Below are 26,012 nucleotides of genomic sequence, written 5' to 3' on the forward strand. Positions count from 1 at the left end.
CCGATAGTTTTTATTTTTATTACAGAGATTTGATTTGGTTTGGTCCATTTAATTATCTACACTTATAGACGTGAAGAAAGTAAACTCATTGACATTGATTTAGCCAGTAAGTCAACATGGGAAGTAAGTAGAGCCAGGAGTTCTGTTCGAAAACACTCACGTCTGAATTAGCTCTTCTTAACTCATTGCCGTTACATTTTTCTACGACCACTATAGAGTTAAATACATTTTGTGATATCAGGCAGTCACTGGGGAGGAAGAATATAGATATATAGTAATACATGCTTAGAGAGGGAGTAGATTAGATCAAGTAAACACTGTCGTGCGTGCGTGAAGTTTTCTTTGCATTTAATATTGGTGTTTTAGCGTATAGGAAGTAGTTTCTTTTAAGTGTGTTTTGTTGTCTAGAATATTGTGTGTGTGTTTACGTCATCCTTAGTTCCCGCAAAAGAGAGAGAGAGCCTCTTTTGTGAGCTAGGTAGCTGTTTTTTTTGGGTTCCCCCTTGTAAGGGTACGTAAGTACATAGTTCTATTAAGTAAGCTGATCTTTCGGTACGGGTGTCGCTATTGAAAAGTTCTTTCTTGTAGCGGCATCGCTAGATCTAGGTTTTCTTTTCGTTTCAGGGTGTTAGGCTTTGGGCTATGGGAAAGTGTGTCGTCCTTCCGCCCTTGGAGTTGTGTAGTAACTATCGGTGTTGAGGTGTAGAGAGTTGAGGTTCTGTTGGGCGCCGAGATGGAGTGTGAGCGTGAAGGTGTGTTATGGAAACTTGCTGGTGTGATACTAGACTAATTATTAATTAAATGCTAACTTCAATGATATTGATGTATATGTAAATATGAAAATTACAATTAAGTATAATTAAATACTGTTCCTTCTGACAACTGTTGTTATTCACTAACTGTTCAGTTGAATAACTGTTATTCAATGTTTGTAATTTACATGCTATTACCTTTAGGTTCTTGTGTTACTCTGTTGAGGCTGGGGATACGGGACTATAATATCATACCCTACCTAAGCGACAAAACCCACCTGAAAAACACTGTAATCACAAACACTGACTTACTGGCTGAACGCTTTTGAAAAATCTGGTCACAAACATTGACTCACTCATTGAACCCTTGTATTTTTTATCGCAAATACTCACTGACTACTGACTGTACCTTGTCTAAATCTTACAAATGCTTGATATGTACTGAAAGATTAATACTAGAATCTATTTAAACATATTACATATCACATAAGAATACCGTGGCAGCCAGGCTAAAAGGAACTCTTCTATACTGTGAAGAGATGAAAGTTGAGCTGGTTCAGTTCTGTGGTAAGACACTCATCTCAAGGTACAATGGAGGTAGTATGAAGAAAGGTCAAGCAAAGAAAAACTTTACAGATCAACGAAAAAGAATGGACCGGCCTCTCTCTTTAGAGTCTGCGAAGGACAGCTGCTGACAGGAAAGAATGGACCGGCCTCTCTCTTTAGAGTCTGCGAAGGACAGCTGCTGACAGGAAAGAATGGACCGGCCTGTCTCTTTAGAGTCTGACAAGGACAGCTGCTGACAGGAAAGAATGGACCGGCCTCTCTCTTTAGAGTCTGACAAGAACAGCTGCTGACAGGAAAGAATGGACCGGCCTCTCTCTTTAGAGTCTGCGAAGGACAGCTGCTGACAGGAAAGAATGGACCGGCCTGTCTCTTTAGAGTCTGACAAGAACAGCTGCTGACAAGAAAGAATGGACCGGCCTGTCTCTTTAGAGTCTGACAAGAACAGCTGCTGACAGGAAAGAATGGACCGGCCTCTCTCTTTAGAGTCTGCAAAGGACAGCTGCTGACAGGAAAGAATGGACCGGCCTGTCTCTTTAGAGTCTGACAAGGACAGCTGCTGACAGGAAAGAATGGACCGGCCTCTCTCTTTAGAGTCTGCGAAGGACAGCTGCTGACAGGAAAGAATGGACCGGCCTCTCTCTTTAGAGTCTGACAAGGACAGCTGTTGACAGGAAAGAATGGACCGGCCTCTCTCTTTAGAGTCTGCGAAGGACAGCTGCTGACAGGAAAGAATGGACCGGCCTCTCTCTTTAGAGTCTGACAAGGACAGCTGCTGACAGGAAAGAATGGACCGGCCTCTCTCTTTAGAGTCTGCGAAGGACAGCTGCTGACAGGAAAGAATGGACCGGCCTCTCTCTTTAGAGTCTGCGAAGGACAGCTGCTGACAGGAAAGAATGGACCGGCCTCTCTCTTTAGAGTCTTACAAGGACAGCTGCTGACAGGAAATAATTAGGGATGTCGGTTTGACCTTTCCACGAAAACCTCTACGTTTAGTAAACGATATGACATATATTGGTATTTAGTTGCGTCACTAGCATCGGTGTCATTTAGTTCAGGGTGTCACCCCCGTCACCCCTTTCCCTTTTCTGAAGGAAAAAAAAATATAATCAAATACAAACGAACTACTATTCACTTAATTATGGATTTATAACTAAAATGCAAATACACATCAACAGATATGGGGGTACGCCTCGAAGTTGGAGAACGCTGAACTAGATCGATTTATTAAACAATTAGACGCAGGTTTAGGTATCTATCTACAGTCACTCATTTTATTAAATAGTTGTCTGTTTTTTTTTTGCAAAAAATGCGTTTTTTTCACTTGGTAGTCCCCCCCTCTTTGATGTCACTGTGTGCAGTCCACACGGGATTCCCTCTCTCACTGACACCACTGGTGGTGTTGCTTAATTAATTAACTTTTGCTGTACTACATCAAACCACGATACTTACGATCCAATTCTGGCGTAGTAATAATCAAACAAATATTCATATGTGGAATTACATTTCACGTAAGCTTCTTTTAAGCAGTTGGAGTACTCCAGCATAGCTCTGTAGTGCGTCATTCACATCCAAGAATGGGAAAAGAAAAACAACAATATATCTATACAACTTGAAACTTTGGTATCTCGAGCCTAAATTTAAGAATCACTGAATCGTTAGCACTAAGTTTAGTTGTGACCTAGTGTTTTCATGTATTAACATGAACCATCCGTTTTACCTAAGAACTTTGAAATATTTTCTTTCATATGAAATAATTGAATCGAATCCAAACATATCACAATTCCTCCTTTCAGCTTGTAAACTCTTAAAAAATGTGGGAACTGAGTTGACGACTCATTTGAAGTTACAAGTTATAATTTTCCTAAAAAAAGGTGATAGTTTATTTCCTTAGGAACACACTCAGGCTACCTAATCGGCGATACAGGAAAACTCTGTTTTGACCCTTGTAATTAAAAAAATAATAATCTTAAAATTCAATTTGGCTAACGGCTATTTATTTTGAAAAAGGTGTTATAACGGGAATTCCCGCATTAAACTCAAATGTTTTTATTCAATAAAGAGTGGAATAAATAAAAAGACGTGAATGACCATTTTGTACCCCCGATTTACACAGAAATCATTACTTGGACTGTTCATAAAAGAACTTGACGACGTAAACCTGACTTGAAAGACTTCTATTTTATACATGGAGGATAATTCATATCAGGTGTACAAAATTACATTTAGTGTTGTTCAGCAATGTTTTTATATAAAAGTAGGTCTATAGTCCAAAACAGAAGAATATTTTGAAACTTTTAGATCAGTGACAAAGTTTACTTGTAATTGTCTTTGTTTTTCATAGAGAGATAATTAATACTAATAAAGAAAGACAGAAATTGTAACATTAAATATCAAATTCTTTGTCACACGCACTAGATGTAACATTCGATGTCACACGCACTAGATGTCACATTCAATGTCATACACACAGGATGTCACGTTCGATGTCACACACACTGGATGTTACATTCGATGTCAAACGCACCGGATGTCACATTTGCTGTTACACGCACCGGATGTCACATTTGCTGTTACACGCACCGGATGTCACATTCGATGTCACACGCACTAGATGTCACATTCGATGTCACACGCACTAGAGGTAACATTCGATGTCACACGCACCGGATGTCACATTCGATGTCACACACAATGGATATCACATTCGATGTCACACGCACTAGATGCCACATTCAATGTCACACATACAGGATGTCACATTCGATGTCACACACACTGGATATTACATTCGATGTCAAACGCACTAGATGTCACAAGACACAAGTCACTCACCTACAAGAGGAGTTGAAGGTTGTGTCCCTAAACTTCATGTTGTTGCTGTATTTCGTTGTAGCCTTGGTTAGACATTGGCTGTAAGATATAGACCTCTCACAGCTGCTCAACTGCTTCTCATCAGGCATGTAATCTTCAGGACCTGTCAAAGTGAAACTTTGGTATCACACCAGGCCTAAGCTTGTTTAGAGTGATAGAACTTTCAGTTTTAAAGACTAAGCCAAAAACTTAGACAAAGACTTAGAAATAGACTTTGACTTTTGACTGCTCTATCGATCCTTACTAGACATGTGTAATAATAACCTAGATATTTTTTTCCAATCGAAAGCACAAGAACAAAAGAAAACAAACACAACATCCAATGAGAATCATTGAGTTACCCCAACACATGGAGATCTTTTTTTTTTACAGAGACTCTGTCTGTCTGTCTGGTGAAAAGTTTGTACACGTTATTTCTCCCACTTCCCATTCTCGGATCAAGTTGAAACTTTGCACAATTATTCATTGGCATAGACAAGACATTAATCAATAAAAATTAACCAATTAGTCAATCAATTACTGGCAATTAATTATTTTGTTGAATAACGAAAAGGGAAATTAATCCTTCAGTATACACAGAAGGGACCAATTAGCTATTTAATTATTGGTAATTAATTATTTTGTTGTTTGTTATTGAATACGGAAAATAACTTGTACATTATAGAGATATATAGTCGTAACTGCGGAGTTCTTCCCCTTAGATAAGCTTTGTTTTCTTTTGACTTGAAAAAAAAATTTTGCTTGTTTGCGTGTCACAGCACTAACTAATAGTTTCATGAACAAACACATTTCTCTAGCATCAAGTTCTTGTCTTAAAGAACCCAAGTCACCTATTTCAGGACGTAATTCTCGTGAACGGGATGGTGGCGTTTGTCTTGTGCAGTAGTCATCAAGGTAATAACAAATACTAACATTATCTGGGATAAGAAAAAAGATGGTCAGACTTTCCAATTCGTCCCAGTTTCTTATATTCCCAAAATTTGAAAGGAAATGAGAACTTATGTAACTTGTAATCTGTTAGGTGTACTCAAACTGAAGAATGTACTCAAGAGATACATTATATTTTGACAAAGATTAGTTTGATTAACTCTTTCTCCCCGTAATTATTTTCCATGTTTAGAGTTTAGACGGAACTCTTCATTTTGTTCAGTAGTATTTACTTAGCCTGTTAGGATTAAGCTTCATTAGCGTTTTCGTTTAGTATCAGACAATGTTTTATTTGGTCTAGAGTTAAAGGGGAATGCAGGCTCTTTGTATACAAGACAAAGTCACGTTTATAAAAAAACAATAATTTAATTTCATAAATTCTAGAATTAACAATGTTTTGTTCGTTTTCTCTATTTCCAGTTGAGCAGATAGTAGTTTTTGTTGTCTTTCTGGTGTCAGTCGATTTAGAATGCAAAATGAAACATTCATGTCATTTAGAAATGAGGCTAATATCTAAGCAGTTTACAGAATATGACACATTCATAATATCACATTTCAATTTAGTTGTCCAGTTTTGTATTAACACTCTGGTCGAGTAACTTGGTATATGGTATTGGTTTCACTGTCTTTATAAGGTTATACTCTAGTCTTTTTTTTTAAATTAATTTATGCGGATGCTACAATACTTTTGGTTTGTTTTTGTTTTGATTGTACATTTGAAATTTGATGTACACATGTGTGAAAACTAGAATGTGCATTGATGATTATTTATATACAACAAACAAGAATGTAATAGGTGTATATGGATCTACAGTGAATGTAACAGGTGTATATGGATCTACAGTGAATGTAACAGGTGTATATGGATCTACAGTGAATGTAACAGGTGTATATGGATCTACAGTGAATGTAACAGGTGTATATGGATCTACAGTGAATGTAACAGGTGTATATGGATCTACAGTGAATGTAACAGGTGTATATGGATCTACAGTGAATGTAACAGGTGTATATGGATCTACAGTGAATGTAACAGGTGTATATGGATCTACATTGGAAAAAATAAAAAATAGTTATAAAAAAAAAAAAAGATTACGTTGCAGAAAGTGAAAAGAACAAAAGAGAAAGCCCGCTCTCTTCACGTCGTATTCAGGAGGGAAATCTACTTCGTAGGTTTGAATTTTGACCTGACTTGGCTTCGATCTTCTGGTGTCTACAAGGCAATTGCTGTACTGTTCAATGTTGCTGGTGACAAAAAATACAAATCTTGAAACAGAGAATAAGTTCTAGGACATAATGATCCATGATGTGCTTTTCATTTCAAAACCAGAAGCAGAACGTGAGAGAAGATTGTTAGGTGTGTGTGTGTGTGTGTTTCTGATGTAACCATGAGATTGTTAGGGAGTGTGTGTGTGTGTTTCTGATGTAACCATGAGATTGTTAGGCAGTGAGTGGGTGTTTCTGATGTAACCATGAGATTGTTAGGGAGTGTGTGTGTGTTTCTGATGTAACCATGGGATTGTTAGGGAGTGTGTGTGTGTTTCTGATGTAACCATGAGATTGTTAGGGCGTGTGTGTGTGGGCCATTTCTGTTGTAACCATGAGATTGTTAGGGAGTGTGTGTGTGTTTCTGATGTAACCATGAGATTGTTAGGGAGTGTGTATGTGTTTCTTATGTAACCATGAGATTGTTAGAGAGTGTGTGCGTGCGCCCTTTCTGATGTAACCATGAGATTGTTATTGAGTGTGTGTGTCGGCCATTTCTGTTGTAACCATGAGATTGTTAGGGAGTGTGTGTGTGTTTCTGATGTAACCATGAGATTGGTAGGGAGTATGTGTGTGTTTCTAATGTAACCATGAGATTGTTATTGAGTGTGTGTGTCGGCCCTTTCTGATGTAACCATGAGATTGTTATTGTGTGTGTGTGTGTGGGCCCTTTCTGATGTAACCATGAGATTGTTTGGGCGTGTGTGTGGGCCCTTTCTGATGTAACCATGAGATTGTTATTGAGTGTGTGTGTGTGTTTCTGATGTAACCATAAGATTGTTATTGAGTGTGTGTGTGTGCCCTTTCTGATGTAACCATGAGATTGTTAGGGAGTGTGTGTGTGTTTCTGATGTAACCATGAGATGGTTATTGAGTTTGTGTGTGGGCCCTTTGTGATGTAACCATGAGATTGTTAGGGAGTGTGTGTGTGTTTCTGATGTAACCATGAGATTGTTAGTGAGTGTGTGTGTGTTTCTGATGTAACCATGAGATTGTTAGTGAGTGTGTGTTGGCCCTTTCTGATGTAACATGAGATTGTTAGGGAGTGTGTGTGTTTCTGATGTAACCATGAGAATGATAGGGAGTGTGTGTGTTTCTGATGTAACCATGAGAATGATAGGGAGTGTGTGTGTTTCTGATGTAACCATGAGATTGTTAGGGAGAGTGTGTGTGTGTGTTTCTGATGTAACCATGAGATTGTTAGGGAGAGTGTGTGTGTGTGTTTCTGATGTAACCATGAGAATGATAGGGAGTGTGTGTGTTTCTGATGTAACCATGAGATTGATAGGGAGTGTGTGTGTTTCTGATGTAACCATGAGATTGTTAGGGAGAGTGTGTGTGTGTGTTTCTGATGTAACCATGAGAATGATAGGGAGTGTGTGTGTTTCTGATGTAACCATGAGATTGATAGGGAGTGTGTGTGTTTCTGATGTGACCATGAGATTGATAGGGAGTGTGTGTGTTTCTGATGTAACCATGAGAATGATAGGGAGTGTGTGTGTTTCTGATGTAACCATGAGATTGTTAGGGAGTTTGTGTGTTTTTTATGTGTTTCTCGTACATAAGCTTTGGTGTTGTTATTCTCTACCCCACCTATTTTCTATTTTATTTTTTTTCCCAATTATATCACCACAACCTTTCTCCGTATCGCTTTCTCCTCTTTTTATCTCTTACTTAACTGCATTGCTTAGTGAATATAAACCAGATCTTACACATGAAAATGTAAACAATTGAAAGATTACTGCATAACTTTAGAATAGCAAAAAAAAGACTTCAAAGTAGTTTGATAACCAATATTACATGTGTACAAAGCTTATATCAACTCATTCTGTCTGGTACAAAATGTGTACACATTATTTTTTACACATCCAATCTCGGATCAAGTTGAAATTTGCACAATTATTTCTTGTACCTGACAAAACAAGAATCAATAAAAAAAAACATTATTTGTAAATTAACTATCGGTAATTAATTATATTTAGGTATCGCGCAAGGGAAAGAAATTTTACTTAACACATGTGGTGGTATAAGTTGAATTAATCCCCTTGAGGAGGCTTGAGCTCAAATTCATGTCGCACCATGCATAAAGCGATCACGGTAACATTCACACAGATAGTCTCTCTCCCCCAACCTTTCCTCTTTAACTGGTCCAGACAAGTGATAGGATCATAGCATAGCCAGAAAACTAAAAGCATGAAATTGCGCTTAACAAAATTGATTGGTAAAAATATTTCTAATCGCACAGATTTATTGTTGCTAGTCTAGATCTATTACACATTTAATTACATGACTGATCCAAACTAATTGATACAATTACACTTCTTTAAAAGTCTTTTTTTTTTAAATGTTTTTCTGGTTATAGCCGTTGATTTTATGAGCAGTTAATGTCTACATTTACCTACAAATGAGAATAAAGTTCCAAAATCCCATTTTGGTCAGGACTGGTCTCTTTCCACGTTGTATCTTATTGAAGCAGTATTGATCGAGGTTGGAATTCTGACAGAACACGTCAACAGTGCAACAGACCAGGACTAAAACAAAAAAGTTTAAAAAAAAATCTTTATGAACTTGCACTCATTATTTTATTCACAAAGTATTCAACCATGTCTAGTGTAACTTGGAGAGGTGCTTCAATTTTTTTTTACCATGCTCTTGGTATTGCGCCCTTTTGAAAAGATCATTGACTAGGTCTCCATTTGAAATGTAGTTTGATAAGGAGAAAGCAAAATTTATGAACGTTTTAGGACTGAAAAAGAACTTGACTTGGCGATTCTTCTCACTTGAAGATTATTGCGTCCAAAGCGGCAGGGGATGTAAGGGCTCGTACTCGGAACATTCCTGACAACTGACAGAACGTAGTCGCTACCATGACAGTTTACACCATACCGGATTCTTAAACAACGTTTTTATTGGCTAGTCTGGTTTTAGTTGTAAGGCAAATCTCAACTCAAGTTTCTTCTGCCAAAACCAGTCAAGAACATCTTTTGCACTTTGACACATTTTAACTACCTAAGTGACTTTCAACAATGTTAACAATATTGCTGCCAAGATTACCAAAGGTAGAAGCTATTTTCTGAAAAACAAAATTAAGGATTTGTTGACTTTTCACTTACATCAGTTCACTCTGTCTGTCTGGTACAAATCTTGTACACGTTATTTCTCCCACTTCCCATTCTTAGATCACTTTGAAACTTTGCACAATGATGAATTGTCGATGACAATGCAAGTAACAATCACAAAATAAATCTATTAGTAATTAGTTTTGGTAATCAATTCATATTGTTTTATTTAGAAAAGGAGATATAAATATTTGAGTATTGAGTGGTGTGGCAGCAATGGGCGGTTATTCTCATTAAATAAACTTTTTTTTTTTTTTTTTTTTTTTTTTTTTTTTAAGTATTTTTTTTTATTTTGCTTGTTTTGTGTCTACCCAAGCTTTTAATAGGATATTATACATTCGTAGAAGAGACCAACTGGCTATTCATTCTCAAACAAACGTCAAGTGACCATTTGATGGGCCACCTTGAGACCTCAAGAGCCTGATTCTCTAGATTCAAACATCCGGCAGTAGAAGTAAACAAGCAAAATACAAACAAATACGAAAGACATTTTATATTTATCTAAAGGAGACTACTACAAGCCGTCTCTACATATGGATGGTCTGTGCTGTATTGCAGATCGTTATCCAAGGTTTATGGTACAATTTGTGTTTCTTCGCCTGTACTTCCATCTTTACTATTAGGATTGACTAGGACTACAATAACCTCATTTTATAATGGGTGTTGAAGTTTATATTTAAAAAAGTTATGGAGTATCGATCACTTATTGGTCAGGAGTGCTATTGTGTGTGATTTTGTCACGGGTTCGCCCTTCCCCTATTGGTGTTCAGAATTGTCTTTGTTTACCAAAACTTTCATGTTTATAAAAAACTCATTGCGCTATGGTCAAATTATTATTGTGATACACTGGAGGGGGGGGAAGGTATCTGGGAGAAAGTTTCCATTCTGCCTTTTGAAAAGTATTGGTTTTTTTTAAGTTACTGAGTGGGAGAAATAAGTTTTACAAAATGGATTGATATAATATCATAATATTAAATAATCATTGCTTTGTCTGTTTCACGTGCTTCAAGTGTTTCTTTAGCATTGAAATGTATGACATCCTAGACAAAAACTTTTGCAGGACCGCGGGAGATGGCGGCGGGCAGTCTACCAACCCGGTGACCAACGAGACAACAGAGGAGAGCACATGCCACAAGTTGGCTTTAAACAATAAGAAATATCAACCGGCAGAACAGGAATTGTAAATTTAAAATGGACTTAATTCCCATGGGTAAAGTAATGCTAGAGTCTAGACTCGATCAATCATTGTGCAAGGACACGAATATTTTAGTTGTTGTTTTTTTAAATTACTTATTACAGATACTTAAACACCAGACCTGAAATTGTAATTATGAAATAGTATATGTCCATAGTAATTTTACTTCTTAAGTCTTATGTGTCTTTGGTGTGGGAGTTCCATTTCAGGAAATGCATTTGTAGTCCCATCTTTGTAAACAAAATAAGATTTAGAACACATAGCCTCGAACCCAAAGGTTAGTGCTAACATGATGACATAGCTAACACAAACTAAATATCGTAGGGGATTTGCATACCAAAAGGTTACGCACATAAATTTTCTCTCTTTCTAAAAAAAAATAATTCTATACCAATAAAGAAAATAAAAAAAAAGATATGGTAGTTTTAAAATGTTTATAAAAATAGTGTATTAACACTTCCCGATTATGTTCACCAGATACACCAAACCAAAACTAATAGTAGAAAATGTAAACTTTAATTTAAACAGAACTATTTAGATCTCGAATTTGATACAAATTTCCTTTGAGATCGATGATAAGCACAATGTTATAATTCCCACATAGCAGTCACTGGAGAGGATATGTTCTTTAATACATTTTGTGGCAGTGGCAGTGGACACTTGGATCTCGACGAGATATAAATAATGAGAAAAATACATTTATATGTACATGCGTCACTGGATAAAAAGACAATGTAAATTCTAGATCTAAAACAGGAGTATTTAAACAAGTAATGTGTAAATAGAAGACTAAAAAGTGTAGTGCGGTCCATTTGGAAGTGCTCATACTTTGTAGCCCATGAATTAGTGTCTCCGTTAGAGTTAGTGCTACTTACAATCTCTGACTTTTAGAGTTAGTGCTACTTACAATCTCTGACTTTTAGAGTCAGTGCTACTTACAATCTCTGACTTTTAGAGTTAGTGCTACTTACAATCTCTGACTTTTAGAGTTAGTGCTACTTACAATCTCTGACTTTTAGAGTTAGTGCTACTTACAATCTCTGACTTTTAGAGTTAGTGCTACTTACAATCTCTGACTTTTAGAGTTAGTGCTACTTACAATTAAAAGCTCCAATTAAAAGCTCCAACCCCGTTCTCCACAGTACAATTAGTTTTGTTTTGCATCCTCTAACTATAGCGAAATATAAATTTGGATTTATTAATTGTAATCATTCTTTGATACCTTTGTAGAGAAATGACAGTGCAAAACAGTATCATTAAAAAAAAAGAAATAGACTCTATTTTTTCGATACTATTAGGATTATTTCATAATTATTATTTTTTAAATTATTTTTAGCGCGTCTAAAAGCTGACTAAGTATTTTTTTTAATAGTTGAGTCCTATTTTCGTTCTACTTCTATTTATAGAAAGAGCTCAGGACAGAAGACTCAAAAGTAAAGTAGCAATTATACATAAAACACTGAACCATAATCTTCAAATACAAAATAAAATACTCAGAAAGACACAAAGATAAAGAGACATACCTCGTTCCATATGCTAGGACAAATTTGTACAAATGCTCCTTCTTACCTAGTGCTATTAGTGCTGATGTTTAATCTAGAACTTGCTGCATGGTCGTGTGGTATGCACTATGTACTTTCGTTTCGATGTTCCAGGGTTCAAACCCTGCCGACACCATATAATGAAACAAACAAAAACTTTGATCTTGCATGTTTATGTACTTCAAATTATCATTCATAGAAATTAAATTCTCAGCCAAAGTAAAAGTGAAAGTATATCTAGGAATCACTAACCCTATGATTGATATGAAGAAGTATTACTATTTTCCTTGCTGGAGATACATACCATGAAAAAGTGTTTTTAAAAAAAGATGACAATAAATAAATGAAACTATTGTATTAACAGACTACACTAATGAAATTTGGGACTATATTTTAATAGTATGTTGTTTCTGTCTAACATATGTAAGACAGTTGAAATCTCATACAAAGTCGCTGACCACACATTTAAAACCCAACGAAAAGCCCACGCAGAAGACAGGCGCATACGAAAATGGAATTAACATACCATCGGCTGACAAAGACCAGGACTACCTGGGACAACTAAAAACGTCCTAAGTGATTCCCTGTGGTCACTTGGCTCATCTTTTGAAGACTATACCTAATTATTGGTATTCATATTTTTAGCGTAGACAGCGAAGAGAATCTAAATCGACCACGGGTGGACAATGGTTATAACTGATAACTACGCTTGATATGGCGAAATATGTGGCAGCGCAGTCAAATGAAATACTGCACCCCCATTTATCTTCAGACTCGAAGACAAGCCTTATTATTATTATTATTTTAGCGCGCCAAATTTTACAAAGTTCAACTTCTTGGCGCGCAATTATTGAACAACTATTTTTGAGTCGTGTAATCATGGTGTCATGTTCTATTTAAAAACAACATTTCCTACATTTCCGTTTCTGGAGAAGCAGATCAATTCTTCAGCTTGAAAGGTTGAATAGAAAAACTTGATTTCAAAGTCAGCGAAACATCTGCATGGCTTTAACTTCTGACTTCGTTCGTATATTGTTTGGTAAGTTTCATGAATTAAACTAATTGTGGAAGAGTGGAAGTATCTGAATCTATCTACAAGATTCGTAGATCTAGTCAAGATGATATCAAATATCTCTTTATATCTTTGTTGTAATTTTAACAAATCTTAGACTTAAGAATATCTTAGAAGAAGACTAAGATCTATATAGACCTAATTCTAAAGCAATTGTTGTGCTATGACACCAACCTTGACATTGGATGCTTAGTCCAATTTCACTCAGCAATGAAACTGACTTTAGAATAGACTGGACTTCTTGTGGTGTGCTCAGGTGATTTTTAGACCTTTTTTTATCGAATCTGTCGAAGACAAATTTTCTTGACCTTATCGACCTATTATAGGTCTACTTATTTTACAAGACAAACCTAGTTAGTGATTAGAACAGCAGAAGTGTCGAGATCAGCAGAACTGACGGGAACAGTAGAAGTGATGGGAACTGTAGAGTGATGGGAACAGCAGAACTGACGGGAACAGTAGAAGTGATGGGAACAGCAGAACTGACGGGAACAGTAGAAGTGATGGAAACAGCAGAACTGACGGGAACTGTAGAAGTGATGGGAACTGTAGAAGTGATGGGAACTGTAGAAGTGATGGAAACTGTAGAAGTGATGGGAACTGTAGAAGTGATGGGAACAGCAGAACTGACGGGAACTGTAGAAGTGATGGGAACAGCAGAACTGACGGGAACAGTAGAAGTGATGGGAACTGTAGAAGTGATGGGAACTGTAGAAGTGATGGAAACAGCAGAACTGACGGGAACAGTAGAAGTGATGGGAACTGTAGAAGTGATGGGAACTTAGAGTGATGGGAACAGCAGAACTGACGGGAACAGTAGAAGTGATGGAAACAGCAGAACTGACGGGAACTGTAGAAGTGATGGGAACTGTAGAAGTGATGGGAACTGTAGAAGTGATGGGAACTGTAGAAGTGATGGGAACTGTAGAAGTGATGGAAACAGCAGAACTGACGGGAACAGTAGAAGTGATGGGAACTGTAGAAGTGATGGGAACTTAGAGTGATGGGAACAGCAGAACTGACGGGAACAGTAGAAGTGATGGAAACAGCAGAACTGACGGGAACTGTAGAAGTGATGGGAACTGTAGAAGTGATGGGAACTGTAGAAGTGATGGGAACTGTAGAAGTGATGGGAACTGTAGAAGTGATGGGAACAGCAGAACTGATGGGAACTGTAGAAGTGATGGGAACAGCAGAACTGACGGGAACTGTAGAAGTGATGGGAACAGCAGAACTGACGGGAACTGTAGAAGTGATGGGAACAGCAGAACTGACGGGAACAGTAGAAGTGATGGGAACTGTAGAAGTGATGGGAACTGTAGAAGTGATGGGAACTGTAGAAGTGATGGGAACTGTAGAAGTGATGGGAACTGTAGAAGTGATGGGAACTGTAGAGTGATGGGAACTGTAGAAGTGATGGGAACTGTAGAAGTGATGGGAACTGTAGAGTGATGGGAACAGCAGAACTGACGGGAACAGTAGAAGTGATGGGAACTGTAGAAGTGATGGGAACTGTAGAAGTGATGGGAACTGTTGAAGTGATGGGAACTGTAGAAGTGATGGGAACTGTAGAAGTGATGGGAACTGTAGAAGTGACGGGAACAGCAGAAGTGATGGGAACTGTAGAAGTGACGGGAACAGTAGAAGTGATGGGAACTGTAGAAGTGATGGGAACTGTAGAAGTGATGGGAACTGTAGAGTGATGGGAACAGCATAACTGACGGGAACAGTAAAAGTGATGGAAACAGCAGAACTGACTGGAACTGTAGAAGTGATGGGAACTGTAGAAGTGATGATACAACAGACGTTGTGAAAACAACAAAAATAATTGGAACAAGAAAAGTGATTAGAACAGCAGAACAACAAAACGAATAGTTGTTATAAAAACTGTATTCCTGCTTCAGCTCATCTTACGCGGCTACCTAAAACGAGAAGACTCTTACTGATCTAACAATAAGAAAAGTAAAAACTAAGTCATTGTCCATTGCTACTGGAAAGATACACCACTTTAATTTTAAGACTTTTATGCAAGAATTGCTCAAAGCTATCTTTGACATCAATAAGAATCCGTCTTTATTTATAGATAACTTAAACTACCGAGATGCGAAACCTTGGTTAAATAGTCTTACAGAATCTTGACATTTCAACTCTATCTGCGGGCTTGTTTTTGTACTTTATTTTAATATTCTTACTTCGTCTAAAGATAAGAATATAAAAGGTGGTTCTACTCAACTTATGTTAGATATATTTTTTTCCTTCATGTTAAAACCAAATTCAAATAGATAATTATTTGTTTTTAAATAGAGTCTACTAGGTTACCATGCCTACCAAATCTGAGCTAGAGACTACTTTAGTATTATTAGTTTCATTGTTACACTATCACTCTGATTATATTATTGTGTCTTGATTAATATCACTCTTGCTCTGATTTTATCATTGATATTTGTAATTATGAGTCAATTAAGCATTTATTAATGTGATAGGCGTCAAGTAATGTGAATGAAATATTTCTTTCTCGTGGTCGAGAGGCTAAGTGCGCTTGAACTTGGATTGGCTTGGCTATCTACGAAGGGGGCTCGAGGTTCCACACCCGACTCGAGCAGAGTTGTGTTTACTGAGCGCCTAAGGGCAGCACGAAAACCTTCTCCCAGATACCCCCTCCTGCCACTGGTCCACAAATGAGATTGGACCATAGCGCTCTGAGCATTCCATATGCATGAGAGTAGCACTATATAAAAGCTAAAAAATGTTTTCATGTCACGCTAAAGTAGTGTTATAACTTTGGTTGTGGTGCGGTCAACCGTGATGAGTGGCGACGGTCAGCAGCGACAAGTGACAGCACGACCATTCGGGAAGGATCTGTGTTGTAAATAGTTCTCAGTCCAGTCACGCCAGATAAGGTCATGTGGTCAACCGAAATTCTAGAGCGATGTTCCGACGGTTCCTGGAAGTCTAGAGGGAACTGTGATGATTTCAGTTTCTCCAGTGCCAATATCTACTGATGATTTAATATGTCCTATTCTTCCAATACGTCTCGTATCTCGGCTTACTCTAGAGAACAATGACATAAACAGAATCACTTGCCGGAGACATTTGTAAAGCTTTAAAATACACGGAGAAACTTCAGGCATCTTTTTTATTCTTTATTCACTTTTTCAAACAATACAAAGAGATTTTCGATTCAACAACAACTTGACCTAAATATCTTGTTTATATTCAATTCTCTACTAATACAACTTTAATTTCAACCATTGGACCCGCAACTATTTAAGAACTCATTACAAGGTCAGGACATTTACAATGCAATAACCGCAACTAACTTTTGCTTTCCAAAATTTATACGTTTTTAAACCGTATTTTCCATAATCCTAGAAATTTCTAGAAAATTCTAAATATTTTATGAACTTTTATCTCATGAAATTGACATATGCAACTTTTCCTGACTTTTCTCCCTGATTGGATGATTATAATTGACACGTGCTTGTTCTGCAACTTCTTTGACCTGACCCTGATTTCTGGAAAGAGGTAGAATTAGATCACAGTATCGATTTGTGATATGTATGTAAAGAGCGAAAATGACACCACCAAGACGGTTCACTAGAAACGACTTGGCTCAGTATGGTTCAGCGGTGTGGTTTTGTACGTCACATTACGACGGTTCCATGGGAAGTACTGTCAAGACACCTGGCTAGTACCAGACGACTTCTTGATCTTCATCTGCGATCAAGTTTGACACAACGAGCCCAGTGTGTGAGGTCAGTCCTGAACAGTTGAACCCTGAACAAGTCCGGGACGATGCGGAGAGGTCAGCAATAGGTTGCATACGGTGGTTAAGGGAGAGATATTTGTAAAGTCTGTGTTACGTGCTGCCAATTGTACAATATTGGCTGTGATTTTGTCGACACAGTGTTAACGTTACTTTAGAGCCCTGAGTTGTCCAGTTCTGCTTTGAGTTGGTAGTGTCGTGTTAAGCAGTTTGCAGAGAGCCTGGATAGTGACAGTCGCTACAGCATTAACATTTAAGGAACATAAACACTATTAAATGCGTTCTATTTCTTTTTGAAGCAATCTTTCCAAGTTAGTAAAGGAGACCTACACAAATTGTATTTTATTAAAGGGGAAAGCTATTACTTTATTAACCTTTTTACTTTATTTTATTGTAGCACTAGACATATACAAACGAATAGACACTAAAGTAACACATTCAAGTTGTATATCTCGACATTTGGAAACCTGTTGAATTTAAGAAGGAAGTAAAATAGAAGTAGCAAGTTTCAATTTCCACGTGTAATAGAATAGAAGTAGCAAGTTTCAATTTCCACGTGTAATAGAATAGAAGTAGCAAGTTTCAATTTCCACGTGTAATAGAATAGATGTAGCAAGTTTCAATTTCCACGTGTAATAGAATAGAAGTAGCAAGTTTCAATTTCCACGTGTAATAGAATAGAAGTAGCAAGTTTCAATTTCCACGTGTAATAGAATAGAAGTAGCAAGTTTCAATTTCCACGTGTAATAGAATAGAAGTAGCAAGTTTCAATTTCCACGTGTAATAAAATAAATTGCTTTGAATAACAGAAATTATGGATTTCCAATACATTTTTTAAAAAACTATTATTATATTAAAAGAATTATCTAAAAAAAAAAAAGATTTCAAACTTTGTTTCATTTTCATTATAGTTTCTTAAAAGAATCAAAATAATTTGGCACCATGTTTATAGACATAGTGTAGAAACCAATTTCCCTTACAGCCAGCTAAATAAATATGTTGATACTTTTTAAATATGTAATTCTGTTGAAACTAAACTTGTGTCTCTCCACTGTCTAAACGTCCTCGAGTTTGTAACTAAGAAGCTTATCGACATCAACAAACTTGATAACCTCCTCCCTATATCCCAAACTGTCAACTGTCCTCATACACACTTCCGGTCGTTTGCTCATTCATTCCAACTGACCTATACAAATCAAATTAAATCATAGAATCCACCTAGATTCATCCGTGACAAGGTCCACTCTCTCTTACATCTGTGTGCTTCCTTCTATCGAGTAAGTTCACCAGATTTGATTGTTTTTTCAGTTTGTATGTGTCTACTGAATGGAGTGAAAGGAATTGATGAGTTAGATCAATACTGTCTGGACAAACAACCAAAGACTCAAAGAACTATCCGAAGCAAACTTTCCTATGTGAACTTTTTACGCATGTGCAGGTAAGAGACTTTTCAGAAGAATCTTTTCTGACGACAGAATAAGAACTACTCTATGATTAGCAGACGTACATTTTGGATTGGCTGAAGGAAATAGAAAGAAGAAAAAACTTTTTAAAAATACTTCTTTTAAAAAACAAAGCTTATACGAAAGTTTGTTGTATCAATCAGTCATGTCATTCCATTTGTAATAGATCTAGACTAAATTCTAGAACAACTGTGCGATTAATACTATTTTTACCAATTTTTTTTTTAGGGCTGTTTCATGCTTTTAGCTTTCTCAACATGTTATGATCCTATCATTTATCTGGACCAGTCGGGACAAAGGAGAGAGAGAGAGAGGGGTTGAAAAGAAAAGGATATCTCAATGGATTTTACCGTCATTAGTTATTAAAAGCATTTACACAAAAAAAAAAGCGAAATGGCCTATCAAGGGAACTAATTAAGCTATACCTCCCCTTCAGTCAAGTACAGTTTCTTTCCCTTGTTTGATTACCAAACAAAATAATTAGTTATCGATAATTAACTAACTAGTTAAAATTTTTTATTGATTCTTGTGTTGTAATGTAACATAAATATTTGTGCAAAATTTCAGCTTAATCCGAGATAGATTGTCGGAGAAATAACGTGTACAGACTATTCTCCAGACAGATTAAATAATTTGATATCAGCTTTGTAAAATTGTTTGTACAAAGTTATCAGCCCTCTGTGAGCATGACAGTTTATTCTGCCTATTTTTATACCTACACTTCCACGAAACTCGTAGAGTTACATTAAGACCATTGTGAAAATACTTTGTTAATTTCTTGTCCTAATTCTTTATGATTGTCGTGAGAGTCAAAGACTGGTGGAGCTATAGACCCAGGGGCGGACTGGCTATATGGGCATTAGGGCAAATGCCCGGTGGGCCGGTACCTGAATGGGCCGGTAAAGCCATCTAAAGGGCCTCACGAATGCCACTATAGAAAGTATTACATTGTTAAAGGTTTTATAGCATTCTGTTGCAAAAGGGACACTCTGAGCGTCGTGTTTAAGAAACAACTTTAACAGACTCTTACAGTATAAAGCTAATTTTATCTATCACATTTTCCGAAATAATGTAATAGCCAACAGCCGTAGTAGGCGTCATCCTTGAAGGGCCTCTACATACTTAGCCATTACAAAGCAACATAACGCTTATATTTCTTATACAGATATAGAGTTCGCTGTGTGCATGCGTTCAGTTATCGATACATTATAAAACTTAACAAATTGATTTTTTAGGACAAGTAGAACTAGAGTTGGATGCCCATTATATGATATTCAAGTTTTGGGCCGAATGGTAAAGAAATGCCGAGGCCGATTTTGACAGCCAGTCCGCCCCTGTATAGACCTATGGAATCTCTCCTTTATCGATCTTCTCAATAACCGTTCTGTCTGTCTGGGAGGAATCCAAGATTGTAAACTTTGGCTAGCATTCAAGGACGCTTGGGTTATAGGCGAAGCTGAAGGCCGAGCAAACCAGGGAATCTCCTCGATATACCACATAAAATAGTCTACTGAGAAATGGTGTATGGATAGCGATATAGTTATTAAGGCTGTTTTCTATCCCTGCTAGTGCAATGGACTTGGTCCATAGTCACCCCAACGTTGGTTCTGTTTCGTTGTTTTTATTGGCCTAATCTAATTTTTTTATTTTCTTCCGCGTGCTACTTTGAGACTGATAAGCGTTGCCCAGGACCTTTTTTACCAATCGTTGCTCTATCAATGGAACATGAACAATTTAGATAAGGAAGATATCACAATACGGACCTGTTCCGAACATGTTCTGGATTTAAACTAGCCCACTGTTATATTTTTGTTGCAACAATTTAGTTCTTAAAACTACCATGATTCTTGTCCACAGCAGTGTGAAACAATATAGTAACTGTTTGGTAAACACAAGATTCAAACCTCCAAAAACTCTCAACATTTCGTACTATGAGTTGCAATTTCCTATAAGCTTCGATATCTACAGAGCTGGCTACGAATTCTGCACAAAAACACTTCCTAATTGTAAGTTGCTTAGTTGTTTTACACTTGTAAACTATACGCCAGATCTCAATCTTTATCAAGTTGTTTTGTTGTTTACACTTGTAAACTATACGCCAGATCTCAATCTTTATCAAATTGTTAAACCAGCCCTCCCCCATGGCTTTTTTAATATTCTCAATTTATGATTTTTTTTAATGCCAGTATTTAAAGGGTTAATGTGGCAGTTCATTTGTCAGTCTACATTACATGCTTCTCCAACAAGTCATCGTGTTTTGTGTTTCAGTTTTCTCATAGTAACAATAGAGCTATTCAAAAAGAGTTAAAGTTTCAAAGGGTGAGACAGGTCGATAATGAAGTGTTTATTTATTTACTTATTTATTTTTGCAATAGAGCACACTATTCTTTCTAGTAACAAACAAAGTCTCCAATCAAATTCAGTATAATAAAGAATGAGGCCGCGCTGGACAATATAATTATTTGGGTACATTTGACTTATGTTTTGTGCGTAATGGCCGTGAGAGACGTAAGATAACGTTCTTTTTAAGTAACATGCCTTCTACAGACCGTCTTAATTTCTGCTGTCAGGAGAATGTCGACCATTTGAACCTAAACTAGTCGCCAAGAAGCATCACATTAGGCGGAGACGTCTTGAACAATGGAGTAGACGTTGCTGCAGGCACCTCTCACGAAATTGATTTTCAAGTTTCCCTTTTTAGTCGATGAAACGGCGTTTCAAATCAACATTGACAATAAAGTCAATAGAACCTGGTTCATAGTTCAACAGGAATTGATAACTACAATGAAAGTGCAACTTTTTGTCCTTTTGAAAAAAAAATTGACTGGCTCTTCCGATCGTCAGGACTCTCGACTTCTTTGAGAACTCCTGGGGGGTGCACAGTTTGAGAAAAAAATTTTGTAGGGTATCCGTTTCCATGGTAACCACCATACATTTTTAAAATGTAGCTATTGAAAAGAATTATAAAGAATAACTGTCATTGAGATTTTACCAATATTTATTTTCTACAGTTCTTGTGTAGACATTGAGTATTACTTATGTATTGTTTAGTTCATAGAGATGAGGTCCGTGAGATTTCAGACAATAATCTCTACAACTGTGAACAGCTTTACAAAGTTCCTGGCAGCTGCAAAAGTAGACCCGGCTCTGAACTGATGAACAAGCTTAAAGCTGCAATTGACAGTCGCAGCAACGACGCCTCTACCCTCGCATGCAAGTAAGAGTCGACCAAATGCATTTTGACATCAATTTAAAATCCTTATCTACAGGAAAATAAAAGAGTTTATGTATAGTTAGACAATCTACAGTCTCCAACTCTGACTAACTCTCTCCATCTCCAGTCTCCAACTCTGACTAACTCTCTCAATCTCCAGTCTCCAACCCTGACTAACTCTCTCCATCTCCAGTCTCTAACCCTGACTAACTCTCTCAATCTCCAGTCTCCAACCCTGACTAACTCTCTCAATCTCCAGTCTCCAACCCTGACCAACTCTCTCCATCTCCAGTCTCCAACCCTGACTAACTCTCTCCATCTCCAGTCTCCAACCCTGACTAACTCTCTCAATCTCCAGTCTCCAACTCTGACCAACTCTCCCAGAGCCCAGTCACCAACCCACTTCCAATCGTACACACCTCGTATATCCCAAAACACATTCACGTAAACAAGGATCTCATCAGCTCGCGCTAGCCATGGTCAACATTTCAACACCCGAGGTAGAGTCAAACTCTAAATTTAGCCCACCATTGCACTAAACATGTTTTGAAACAGTTGGCTAAGTAGGTGAACTGCTCAATCTGGCTATACTCTCTACGCCCACTGTTGTCGGGGGTACTTGTTGACTTGTAGCCAAAGCAAAAATGTACTAGGACATTTGCATACATATATTTGACACTATTGTTGTGCGCCTGCGTCTGTGAGTACTATTGAGCTGATGTGAATGTTTCAGGATGAGTATGAGTACTGTGCTTAGTTCGTCATAAATATGTCTATATTAGCCACTAGCGGATCCAGAACTTTGGAGTGGGGGGGGGCGATTTTTTTTCCGAACCCTAACCCCAACGCCCATTAAACCCTAACCCTATGCATAAACGTGCGTACAGCATATATACATATTATAAATATATGCATATATATATATTTGGAAAACAAAAAGCAGTGTTTCTCAACCTTCGGCGAGAAAACAAGTCATGTTGAGGCCTTCCTCTTGCAAGCTTGGGGTTCTGGGGGAGCGCCGAAAGCTTTACAAGTGGGGTTCGGGGCGAAGCCCCGACGTCAAAAGCGTTTTCCTGCATTCTTCACTGTAGAAACGCATTCTCCTGACATCTAAAGCTCATTATTCATCCAAAAGACCTTTTGAATAATGTTGACAAATATTCTTATATGAATGTATGGGCCTTTAATACATTGCAAATAAAACCGATGTGTCCCTTGAAAAGATAACATACCTCACATATTTAGATTAAGGCTTTTAGGATCGCGCCGAAAAAAAATTATTCGATAAATAATAAAATCTAACCATAATATGTAAGTTATAGTCCAAAATTTATTTAACTAGAAAAATATCAGATTGAGAAAAGGTTGGAAAAAGACGACTAAGAAATCATTATCTGGGTTTAGAACTCATCTCAATATGGACTCTTATACTGAAAAAATTTCGTTTGAATTCTAACTTTTCCAAAGCAAAGTCTTTCTTAAAATAATTATGATTAATTCATGTGAAATTACATAAACTTTGTCTGGAAAAGGGGAGGGGTGGTAGAGTGAAAATGATTAATCCTCGCTCCTTTTTATCATTTCTGCTAATGATTGCATTTGGCATTAAAGAATAGGGGTGGGGCAATTCGATAAAAAAAGTTTAATGTATAGCAGAGATAAATTATATTAGTGACAGATTTTTCTTATTTTGTAATTTCTTAACTATAATACAAAAGAAAAAGTATTGGTTTGTCCGATGGGGGGGGGGGGGAGGCGATTGCATGTATCGCCCCTCCCACCTGGTACAACCCTTTTTTATTTTATATTTACTAATGATAAAATTTGAGATTAGAGTGGGGTGCGACATAATATACAATGGGCTTACATATGAATATGTAGTTTATAATATATATATATTCAACTAATTTTTGTTTACAAACAATGATTTCTCCATAAAAATAGGACCGTACCGCCCCCACTCAGAGGGCTAGAGTGGGGAAGGCAGTATATGCAATCGCCCTCCCTTTATCCCACCGAATCGGCCAAAATACCAGAAGGGGAGCGACATTATATAAAGTTTATATATTAATTCAACTAATTTTGTCACAAACTATGATTTCTCCATAACATAAGTAATAAATTCGTATGCAAATTGTGTCAATTCTATACTAGAATTCGTCCGCCCCTACCGCCCCCCCCCTGGACCCGCCAGTGATATTAGCTCACTACAGAACAACACATTACGGAACCATTGCCTGTCTGTTTCAGGGCCTCCGTTGACCACTACAAATGCCTGGAGGATGCCTACAGGAAGGGATGTAATGAAAGCAATAAAATATTTTTTGTTTATTTCTTTGCAAGACTAGGAGGGTAAGTTGGTGAAACTAGAGCCCACATTATACTTATAAATAAATAGATCTTGAATCAAGCTGAATTATTGCACAAGTATTTCTTTAACCTGACAACACAAGTTCAATAAAAAAAAATATAACCGATTGATTAATATAAGTAAAGTTCCCCTTTCAGACCTTGTGGTCTATAGGGCAGATGATGTCATCTGTTTCTGTGGCCTACGGTTAATGTGGCCAGCACAACGACCAACCGCCTTTACTTTTCCCTAACTAATGTCAGGTACCCATTAGAGCTGGGTGGACTCAGAGGCGCCCCAAGATCCCGATATTAAATATCCCAGTGTTCACCAGGATTCGAACCCCGGTCTCCGGTTCGGAAGCCAAGCGCTTTACCGCTCAGCCACATTGCTTCCGATTGATTAATTAATTATTGGTAAATGATTAGTTTGTTTAGTATCTCTAACAAGAGAAAGAAAGCGGTAGTATAGGCTGAATTAGCTCCCTTTATAGGTTACCGCTTTAAATTGAATCAAACAATACAGAACTAGACAATCTTCTCTAATCATAAAGACCTTACTAGCAGAGTGGTTAGCACGTTGGCCTGAGGAGGCGTGAGCCACGAGTTCGGTTTCAGGTCATTCCCCCCCCCCTTTTTTTTTTTGTTGTAACAGCTTTTAAAAACAAATTACATTAAATCTGTATGGCCCCGGGTTTTAAAAAGTATTGCAACCATTTTCAAAGATATAAATCTGCTAGTCTTTAACTCTTTATCTGTATCCTACACCGCAGGGCGTGTCTTAAATCAGAGGGAGTCAGTAACGACCTCGTACTTAAGACAGTTTGCAAGAGCAGGTCCACTTCAGGTGCAGGAGGGCTGGAGTTAGGATATGTTAAGTGGACTTTGGTCATTCTTATTAGCATGCTGTTGAACCTTGGATCTTATTACGTTCATTCAAGTATTACGTCACGTAGCCTTGAGACTGGTCCAAACATGATGGAACAGAAAAACTTTACGAGGCAGCAAGCGCCAAGACTATTTCTTAATTACAAGTAATAGATGTTAATGATTTAGCTGGTTGTTTGTTGATGGAATTCTTGACTTGTAGAGAGGACAACGACTGCCGTCTCGCAAGAGGTTGTTGCTATTTCTTGACTTGTAGAGAGGACAAAGACTGCCATCTCATGAGAGGTTGTTGACCATCATGACCTAACATTCACTATCATGACCTAACTTTCACCATCATGACCTAACATTCACCATCATGACCTAACATTCACCATCATGACCTAACATTCACCATCATGACCTAACATTCACCATCATGACCTAACATTCACCATCATGACCTAACATTCACCATCATGACCTAACATTCACCACCATGACCTAATAAGATACAAAACAATGTTTGAATCGTTCCAAACTCAAAGAGAAAAATATTTCCATTAGGTCGTTCATGTTGCCATGGTAACAACATAGGCGCACAATGTTTATCATTTATTACTTCCAAGGACTTCCTTCCCTAATTATTTTGTTTCTGTCGTAACATTTTAAGAAATTGGAGAGATGGGTCCTATTAAATAATTAACTTGTTGATGTTACCAGCAAAGTGCGAAATCCAAAAAACATTTTATTCATGCTTAAAAGACATATTCTTTGACTTATTTCACAAACATCAAGTTTTATATTTCTTTGGATTCCTGTTGTAATTTCAAAAATCATTATGAATTCCGTAGTGTCATATTCTTTGAATTTAATTAGTCAATTAATTATTTGTAATTATTTTTTTAAATATCGAAAAAAGGAAATTGCTTCTACATTATTAAATGTGGAGATACGCTTTGATATTATTAAAAGTATTGAAAAATTTTGCTTTTTTTGTTTGGTTGCTTTTAATGTGACTTATCTAGACGATTACTAAAAAA

The 26,012-nt window shown here is 37.2% G+C and overlaps 2 protein-coding genes across 5 annotated transcripts; one reads left to right on the forward strand and one right to left on the reverse strand.

The window, feature by feature from the left end:
• Nucleotides 1-10,975, reverse strand: LOC106053551 (uncharacterized). Of its 3 annotated transcripts, none has more exons than XR_008773856.1 (6): nt 10,819-10,975; nt 8,786-8,914; nt 6,214-6,362; nt 4,152-4,293; nt 2,769-2,867; nt 1-248 (listed from the first exon to the last, which is right to left on the reverse strand). XR_008773856.1 is itself a non-coding variant. In XM_056005123.1 (6 exons), the coding sequence occupies exons 1-6, from the start codon at nt 10,850-10,852 to the stop codon at nt 86-88; spliced, it is 720 nt and encodes a 239-aa protein (XP_055861098.1). In that variant the 5' UTR covers nt 10,853-10,975; the 3' UTR covers nt 1-85. The 3 variants fall into 3 exon arrangements, 2 of the variants coding, with proteins under 2 accessions (XP_055861098.1, XP_055861099.1); XM_056005123.1 differs by having other exon boundaries at nt 8,782-8,914; XM_056005124.1 differs by lacking the exon at nt 6,214-6,362.
• Nucleotides 10,976-11,383: 408 nt separating this feature from the next.
• Nucleotides 11,384-25,957, forward strand: LOC106053552 (uncharacterized). Of its 2 annotated transcripts, none has more exons than XM_056005552.1 (6): nt 11,384-11,467; nt 18,385-18,514; nt 20,397-20,545; nt 21,591-21,756; nt 24,004-24,105; nt 24,876-25,957. In XM_056005552.1, the coding sequence occupies exons 2-6, from the start codon at nt 18,390-18,392 to the stop codon at nt 25,138-25,140; spliced, it is 807 nt and encodes a 268-aa protein (XP_055861527.1). In that variant the 5' UTR covers nt 11,384-11,467; nt 18,385-18,389; the 3' UTR covers nt 25,141-25,957. The 2 variants fall into 2 exon arrangements, with proteins under 2 accessions (XP_055861527.1, XP_055861526.1); XM_056005551.1 differs by lacking the exon at nt 11,384-11,467 and adding an exon at nt 13,082-13,277.
• Nucleotides 25,958-26,012: the final 55 nt, after the last annotated feature.

This window comes from Biomphalaria glabrata, chromosome 12, assembly GCF_947242115.1.
Source record: "Biomphalaria glabrata chromosome 12, xgBioGlab47.1, whole genome shotgun sequence".
NCBI lineage: Eukaryota > Metazoa > Mollusca > Gastropoda > Planorbidae > Biomphalaria > Biomphalaria glabrata.